The 9537-nt window shown below is 39.9% G+C and overlaps 1 protein-coding gene across 1 annotated transcript; it reads left to right on the top strand.

Annotated features, from left to right (window-relative positions):
• Window positions 1-5620: 5620 nt before the first annotated feature.
• On the top strand, window positions 5621-8856 carry LOC106569927 (tumor necrosis factor receptor superfamily member 11B). Its single transcript, XM_014141678.2, has 4 exons — window positions 5621-5840; window positions 5973-6354; window positions 6991-7173; window positions 7271-8856. Exons 1-4 carry the CDS (start codon window positions 5835-5837, stop codon window positions 7606-7608), a joined length of 909 nt encoding a protein of 302 aa, XP_013997153.1. The 5' UTR covers window positions 5621-5834; the 3' UTR covers window positions 7609-8856.
• The last annotated feature ends 681 nt before the right edge of the window (window positions 8857-9537 follow it).

A 9537-nucleotide genomic window follows, 5' to 3' on the forward strand; every position in this document is an offset into this window, starting at 1 on the left:
ATCCTCAGACATCTTGTGAGACCATATGCTGGTGCGGTTGGCCCTGGGTTCCTCCTAATGCAAGACAATGCTAGACCTCATGTGGCTGGAGTGTGTCAGCAGTTCCTGCAAGAGGAAGGCATTGATGCTATGGACTGGCCCGCCCGTTCCCCAGACCTGAATCCAATTGAGCACATCTGGGACATCATGTCTCGCTCCATCCACCAACGCCACGTTGCACCACAGACTGTTCAGGAGTTGGCGGATGCTTTAGTCCAGGTCTGGGAGGAGATCCCTCAGGAGACCATCCGCCACCTCATCAGGAGCATGCCCAGGCATTGTAGGGAGGTCATACAGGCACGTGGAGGCCACACACACTACTGAGCCTCATTTTGACTTTTTTTAAGGACATTACATCAAAGTTGGATCAGCCTGTAGTGTGGTTTTCCACTTTAATTTTGAGTGTGACTCCAAATCCAGACCTCCATGGGTTGATAAATTGGATTTCCATTGATTATTTTTGTGTGATTTTGTTGTCAGCACATTCAACTATGTAAAGAAAAAAGTATTTAATAAGATTATTTCTTTCATTCAGATCTAGGATGTGTTGTTTAAGTGTTCCCTTTATTTTTTTGAGCAGTATATATATATATATATATATATATATATATATATATATATGATTATTATTATTTATTTTTTAATCGGTCATCCAATTCAGAATTCCAACTCGGAATCTCGGGACTCTTTCTAGAGCTCCGACTTTCCGACCTGAAGATCACTGATGTTATGATTTGACCTTGTATTTTTCTGAGTTCCCATTTGTATTGAAAGCACCATCACTCTCGCTGATAATGTGCATTTGACTTTGAATGTGAATTTGCACCACCTCAGCTCAGCCAATCAGAAAACCGTCCGCCTATGGCTAAACTGACCAAGACGCACCTCCAACTGCACATAAAATCTCACATAATTCTGGCCAAAAACAAGGACAATTTCTCTCAAACAGTGGAATTATTATGGGCTTTTTAGGTGAGCGCTGATGCCGCTTTGTCAAAGCCTGGGTTGCAAAATATTTATCTTGTCCATTGATCTCAGCACGCTTCTCCAGAGAATACCATGAGTGTACAAAGCTGTCATCAAGACAAAGCGTGGCTACTTTGAAGAATCGAAAATATATTTTGATTTGTTTAACACTGTTTTGGTTACTACGTGATTCCATGTGTTATTTCATAGTTTTGACATCTTCACTATTATTCTACAATGTAGAAAATAGTAAAAATATAGAAAAACCCTTGACTGGTACTGTATAAATATATATATTTTTTTTACGTGATTTTCGAAAAGCCCACCCCATTAAAAGCTGGTCCGGCCCTTCTGGCATTTGCCAGAATTGCCAGATGGCCAATCTGCCCATGATACATCCAGTCACTGCAAAGATACAGGTGTCCTTTTTAACTTAGTTGCAGGTGAGGAAGGAAACCACTAAGAGATTTCAACAACATTGCAGTTATTCCACAATACTAACCAGACAACAGAGTGAAAAGAAGGAAGCCTGTACAGAATCATTTTTTTCTCCAAAACATGCATCCTGTTAAGGCACTTAAATATTGCTGCAAAAAATATGGCAAATGAATGAATGTTTTTTCCTGAATATAAAGCGTTAAGTTTGGGGCAAATCCAACACAACACATCACTGAGTACCACTCTTCATATTTTCAAGCATGGTGGTGGCTGCATCATGTTATGGGGATGCTTGTCATCGGCAAGGACTAGGGTGTTTTTTAGGATAAAAATAAATGGAATACAGCTAAGCACAGGTCTTGCAAGAAAACCTGGTTCAGTCTGCTTTCTAACAGACACTGGGAGACGAATTCAACTTTGAGCTGGACAATAATCTAAATCACAAAGCCAAATCTACACTGGAGTTGCTAACCACGATGACGTTGAATGTTCTTGAGTGGCCTATTTACAGTTTTGATTTAAATTGACTTGACAATCTATGGCAAGACCTGAAAATGGCTGTCTATTAATGATCAACAACCAAATTGTCACCAATTTATTAATGCACAATTCATTTGCCTAAATGGATAATGGAAACATTAAACCATTTCATTTTTATCCTACACTATGATTTTTTTTGTTGGTGTGACATTACATCCAGCCGTTTTTATCGACACAAGACAGTTTAACGGAAATGCACCGTAGCAGGCAATTATTGCATCCATTTCTATGCCACATTTCCAAATGCCAAAAAAATGAAATTCACTGGACAAGTTAATGGAAACATAAGTCCCACAACTTTGGAAGTATGCTTGGGTCATTGTCCATTCGGAAGACCCATTTGCGACCAAGCTTTTAACTTCCTGACTGGTTTCTTGAGATGTTGCTTCAATATATCCACATAATTTTTCTTCCTTGTGATGCCATCTATTCTGTGAAGTGCACCAGTCCCTGGCGCAGGGGATATGGTCACTAGTGTAACCAGGAGGTGAGGCCTCATTTAACACAGTCAATTCATCAGTCTTAAGCCATGTTTCAGTCAGGCCAATCACATCAAGATTATGATCAGTGATTAGTTAATTGACTATAACTGCCTTGGAAGTGAGGGATCTAACATTAAATAGCCCTATTTTGAGATGTAAGATATCACAATCTCTTTCAACAATGACAGGAATGGAGGAGGACTTTATTCCAGTGAGATTGCTAAGGCGAACACCGCCATGTTTAGTTTAGCCCAACCTATATCAAGGCAGTCTCAATGGGGATAGCTGACTACACTGACTGTACTAGTGGCAGACTCCACTAAGCTGGCAGGCTGGCTAACAGCCTGCTGCCTGGCATGCACCCTAGCTCATTGTGGAGCTAGGGGAGTTAAAGCCCTGTCTATGTTCGTAGATAAGATGAGAGCACCCCTCCAGCTAGGATGGAGTCCGTCACTCCTCAGCAGGCCAGGCTTGGTCCTGTTTGTGGGTGAGTCCCAGAAAGAGGGAAAATTATCTACATATTCTATATTTTGGGAGGGGTAGAAAACAGTTTTCAACCAGCGATTGAGTTGTGAGACTCTGCTGTAGAGCTCATCACTCCCCCTAACTGGGAGGGGGCCAGAGACAATTACTCGATGCTGACACATCTTTCTAGGTAATTTACACACTGAAGCTATGTTGCACTTGGTGACCTCTGACTCTTTCATCCTAACATCGTTGGTGCCGACGTGGATAACAATATCCCTATACTCGCCAGTTTTAGCCTTAGCCAGCACCATCTTCAGATTAGCCTTAATGTCGGTAGCCCTGTCCCCTGGTAAACAGTGTATGATCGCTGGATGATTAGTTTTAAGTCTAATACTGCGGGTAATGGAGTCGCCAATGACCAGGGTTTTCAATTTGTCAGAGCTAATGGTGGGAGGCTTTGGCATCTCAGACCCCGAGTCAGAAGGCTCGGCCTCTGACTCCGACACGGGAGAACTGGTAGAAAGTTTGTCGGCTGAATGAGCAACACCGGTTGAGCATTCCTACATTTCCTTCCAGAAGCCATGAGAAAATTGTCCGGCTGTGGGGACTGTGCGAGAGGATTTATACTACTATCTGTACTTATTGGTGGCAGAGACACTGTTTCATCCTTTCCTACACTTAAATTCCCCTTGCCCAACGATTGCGTCTGAAGCTGGGCTTGCAGCACAGCTATCCTCGCCATAAGGTGATCGTTCTCCTGTATAGTATGTGTACAGTGACTGCAATTAGAAGGCATAATGTTAATGTTACTACTTAGCTTCGGCTGGTGTAGGTCCTGACGAACCACATCCAGATAAAGCATCGGGGTGAAAAAGTTGAGGGAAAAGCACATGATTAAATATATACAGCAACAGATTGTTTAAAACAACTTCAATAAGAGAACTTAGCACAGTCATACCGTTTGGAACTTCAAATGGTCAGGCATTGCTATGGTATTTGTATTATTTTGCCAAATATGGAGTCGTTTTACAATTTTACATTTACATTTTTTGAAAAAATGGTCATACTATGGATCATTTAGCTATTTGATTAGGACTTTTAGGACAGTTGGGTCATATTAGTTTGTAGACCAAATGTTTCAGATGCTACAGACAGAAGTTGGCGAGAAAACCGAGAAACACTATTGTGTTCGTGAGAGTCTCATCGTTCCATAGAGTGGTCATATTATTTGCCAAACTGTTCAGACGCCACAGACGTTTTTATGAGAAGACCAATTTTGGATGTCTCATGGCCCACTGTAAGAGGATGCAGCCTAAGTATAGCAGCCTGGGCAACATCAGTTGCATCACCCAGATGGACCAGAGAGCTGTGAAGCACTTCCTGTCCAGGGGTCAGGCGAGGAAGACATCCACAGGGGATTTTCATTTTGTCATGCTGGTCATTGGCTTTGAGATTGAATTGAACATACATTTACACATTGACATCTTCAAAGGTATACATTTTGTATATGGGTGAATAATTTACAGGTTTGGTGAGTAACTGATTACATGTAATCCGACTACAAAAAAATAACTAATCCGTTATGTTACCGGGTAAAATATTGTAATCAGATGAAAGATACTTTAAAAAAACTAGATGATTACTTATTTGATTACTTAAAAAAAAATAAAGGATGTTTGTGAAAAAAATACATTGACACCTTTGTGTTTTCTCAATGACACTCAATTCAGCACTGAAAAAATGTGCAGTTTTAAGTTTGCTCCACCTGAGCAAGTCTGACCACAAGTCACAGACCATTATTATGACGCACAAAATGTTCTTGATGGATCCATCTTGTCTTCTCCGAATGCTTCTTAAGGGGTGAAATAATCAGATTATGTAACTAGCTGTGACGATCGTCAAAAGGAGTAGACCAAGGTGCAGCGTGGAAAGCGCTTATATTTATTGTAACTCAGAACACTCACACAAAATAATAAACAAAGTGGGGAAAACCAAACGTCACGTTCTGCATGCTTACTGAGCTGACAAAAACAAGATCCCACACAGAAGGAGGGCTCAATGGGCTGCCTAAGTATGATTCCTAATCAGAGACAACGATAGACAGCTGCCTCTGATTAGGAGCCATACTCGGCTAAACTCAAAGAAATAGAAAACATAGAATAGCATAGAATGCCCACCCAACATCACACCCTGACCTAACCCAAAAAAGAGAAAATAAACGGCAATCTGAGGTCAGGCGTGACACTAGCAACTGTAACAGATGACATTTAGAAAGTAACCAACCCAACCCTGTTTGTAGGCTAATAGCAATTATGCATGGTGAGAGGTTCAGGAAGTTAATTAATATATTATTTGATATGTCTTTCCCCAAGGGTTCCTAGTATCTTATAGTGACATTTCCTCCTTTGAATAGACTAACGAGAACTAGTAACTAATAACTAGTATTTATTATAAGTGCAATTAATGCATAATTCCATGAATAGCCTAACTTCTCAGGCATTCCTAACAGTAAAATAATATGAGAAGAACTCTGCATAAAATGCATACGCTATTGACGGATAGAAATGGTTAATTCAGTAGAATAGGGGGTCTATTCAATCCGCTTCGCGGAGGCTAATGTTCCTGCTTGAGCAGAGACTGCATTCACAGTAAACGCGGCATATGTCGGCTCAATCGGAAATGATCTTTATAGGAATTTGTAACGTTTCAGCTTGGTTAAAATTGCTTACTCATACCAACGTCAACACCTCTAACTTACAAGTAAATAGTCTTATGTTAAAATCAACCTCAGTGACGCACAATACGCTTGCATAGGCGCGCACTTAAATAGGCGGTCTTGTTTCTGGACCAAAGAAATAAAGCATCTATTTGAATCCAAGGAGAGGTGCATTAGCCTACACAATGACGGTATGTAGAAACATATGCTTAGCCTGTATGAAAACTGTCTTTTTAGTTCATTCCAATTAACTGAATATACATTTGTGAACCAAATGCTGTATAAACAAATTTAATGACAACCTGTCTGTTCTATCTCTACAGCTCTTTTTTATGTTGATGCTAGTCAGTGCTGATGCCAGTATGGCACTTCACGCCCGAACTTACAAAAACGATGATCGTTACACTGGTCTTTCGTTAGTGTGTGTCCGCTGTCCACCTGGAACTTACCTCCGCGCGCCCTGCAGTGCCACGAGAAAGAGCGACTGTGCGGAATGTCCCAATGGGGCATACACAGAATTTTGGAACCACATCTCCAAGTGCCTGCGCTGCAGCATGTGCGCCGAGAACCAGGTTGTTAAGCAGGAGTGTTCTCCATCCAACAACTGCGAGTGTGAGTGCAAGGAGGATTACTACTTCAACAAGAAATATGAAGCATGCATCAAACATAAAGAATGTCCCCCCGGGTATGGAGCAAATACTACAGGTATGGCTAAAATAGACCCCGCGTTATACATACAGAAAATGTTATACGCGAAATTACTATTTCCACTTAATCTATTTGATTTAAACACGTTCTTATCATCACCGTTTACAGTCTATAGTTCCATATGCATAGGTTGCATGTTCAGATGTCTCAGTCTCTCCTGATTGTGTTTGTCTTGGTTTGAATTGTAAAAATGACATTTGGCATCAATAACAAATATGCGAATTAAGGTGAATTAAAGGGATACTTCAATTATTTCATATATGTAGATATGAAGGTTCATTACCATGAAAACAGGCTATAGATATGTAGTGACTGCAATACACACTATGGTTTTGTTAAACTAGCCACTGCAAACAATTCGCAAAAATGTAAATCAAATCTTAAATGGATTGCGTTCCTCATGTAGCCTTCCCTGTAGCTCAGTTGGTAGAGCATGGTGTTTGCAACACCAGGGTTGTGGGTTCGATTCCCACGGGGGGCCAGCACAGAAAAAAAAAAAAATGTATGAAATTGTATGAAATGTATGCATTCACTACTGTAAGTCGCTCTGGATAAGAGCGTCTGCTAAATGACTAAAATGTAAAAAAATGTAATTGGTGAAAAATGATTTTGAGATAAATAATATTTCCTCAGGTACACCACAACAAGATACGGAATGTGTGCAGTGTCAGGCAGGATTCTATTCTGAAGTTTCCTCCGCAAAAGCGACCTGTCAAGCGCAATCAAACTGCAAAGTTGGTGGACTGCGCGTGGTTCTGAAAGGCCAGGACTGGCACGATACACTGTGCGCCTCATGCGATGACCTCAAAACTCGTGGTAAAACACATTTTGAATAACAATATTTATAATGAACTAATAATTTGTGGCCTCAACTGAGTTTAAGTTTCCCAACCATGTTTTTTTTCATTTTCAGATGGAGCTGAATATCTGCATGAAATCCTTCCTACGTTCTTCATTCAACTTCACCAGACGATGGGAATCAAAAGAATGCGTCGGTTAGCAATGAGGCTGCCACAAGAGGGAGGCAAGAAACCGCTCATAGGAACGGTCATGAAGCTTAATAGAAGGGGTCTTCACGACTTTATGAACAGTTGGGACCAAGGTGCAGGGAACGATCAGGTTAGGAAACTTCCTGAGGTGTTGAGGAAGATAGGGGCCTTCAATATGGGAGACAAACTAGAGCGTAAACTGGCATATATCGACCAGCAATCCAAACTCTGTGAAGAGTTAGTTGAAGTAGCCCAACATTAGTTAAAGTAGCCTGTCATCCCCATCTTCTGAATAACATCTTGAGCAAGACAGCAAAAAGTTATTCAGTTTAATAGGTGTCCATTCATTTTAAATGGTCCATATAGGGTATGTGGGCTATACAGTCTAGACCAGGGTTCGCCAATAGGTGACCTGTGGGCCCAATTCTGCCCTTGGGTATTTTATTTGGCCACACAAGTTTTCTGGGCAAAAAAAAAAAATGTAATAATACAGTGTATGTTTTTTATAGGCCTATATACTTTTCTTTGTTGGACATAAAATACTGTAAAATCACCAGGAAATCAGCTCAAAGTCATTTTAATTTAGGAAATCTGTTCCCAAGTATTCCTCCACATACATAGAGGTATATGTGATTGTATCCCAATGTGATCAAGGTTTGAATCTATTCTGTTTTTGTCAAACACTATATCTGTTTGGGATTCTTGCGGTCGATTGCAGTGCACAAATTATTTAGAACTATTCAAAAAACATTCCTTACCCCAGGATATTTCAACTGGTGACTATCCGGCAGAATAAAGAAAAAGGAGCACTCAGTTTCTGCATAAATCTGATAGATTTCTTGATGGGGCAAACCAGCTTTTTCTTTTAAGGTGGGCTGAAGCGCATTTGGGTATACCTTTTTTTCCATTATTTATAACTATGTTCCGGCCCCCCGACCATGTACTCAAGGAAAAATCGTCCCAAGGCTGAATGTAACTGGGGACCCCTTGTCTAGATCTATTGTTTCATTGATTGTTTTACTTAAATGTATCATGTTCCTACCTCTGTTGCAATCAATGGTTACGCCTTCAAACACACACACACACACAAAATGTTGCTGTTATGCAAACATGTTTCGTGATTTTGTTGCATTTTAATAAAGATTTCAATATTTAAGAAATATATTTTTTTAATTTAATGCACACTTTTTGGATATGGAAAATGTTCTAATATAGTATAGTATAAGATAGAATCCATAAAACTGTCCTGAAATGCTTTTTGCAATAATGTTTCTTCCTTTTCATGTAATTGTTCATGTGAGACAAGGACTTTGGGCTACTCTTATATAAATGTCTCTCTACACTTCAAATTAGCATTTTTTTTAATTTGTGAAAAGTTGTCTTATTTATTTTGCTTTACACTTTACACGGCACATATGTTTGCAGTAATCTCGGCACCCATAACCAAATAGACTATCTTTCGCACACGTAGATATACTTACTTTACAGTACAGGTTTCTGATCTGCTAAAGCCATTTTCAGTGAGTGTTACCCATGGAATGTGTAATCAGTTCAATAGTCAATTAAAACAATTCAACATACACACTTGACTTCCTCCCCATCGTGAAGAATTTAAATTATTTCAGCTGAAAGTTTTCAATTTAATAACTTGACATAAGCACTGCTGTATCCACTCAAATAACATAAACTCTCAATTTGTAACGGCTGTCGTCGTAATGAGACCAAGGTGCAGCGGAGGATGTGTGTTCATCTTGAAATTTAATTGAAAAAGAGAACACTTTACAAAAATAAACCAAAGACGACAGCAAAACAGTCCTGTCAGGAAAAACTCTAAACAGCAAACAATCACCCACAAACCCCAAAGGAAAAACAGGCTGCCTATGTATGACTCCCAATCAGCAACAACGAACTACAGCTGTTCCTGATTGGGAGCCACACACGGCCAACCAAAGAAACAAACCAACATAGAAAAATAAACATAGAACGCCCACCCATGTAACACCCTGGCCAAACCAAAATAGATAACAAAAAAAAACCTCTCTATGGCCAGGGCGTTACACAATTTACACAAATAATCTGCAATGAAATAATCCAGTCAATAGCCCAACCTTTGTGTGATCTAGGTCATCGCTTACTTTTAGGCTACAGACAATAAACTGAGATCTAAATCTAAAGACGTTTGCTTCTGAAT

This window comes from Salmo salar, chromosome ssa14, assembly GCF_905237065.1.
Source record: "Salmo salar chromosome ssa14, Ssal_v3.1, whole genome shotgun sequence".
Taxonomy (NCBI): domain Eukaryota; kingdom Metazoa; phylum Chordata; class Actinopteri; order Salmoniformes; family Salmonidae; genus Salmo; species Salmo salar.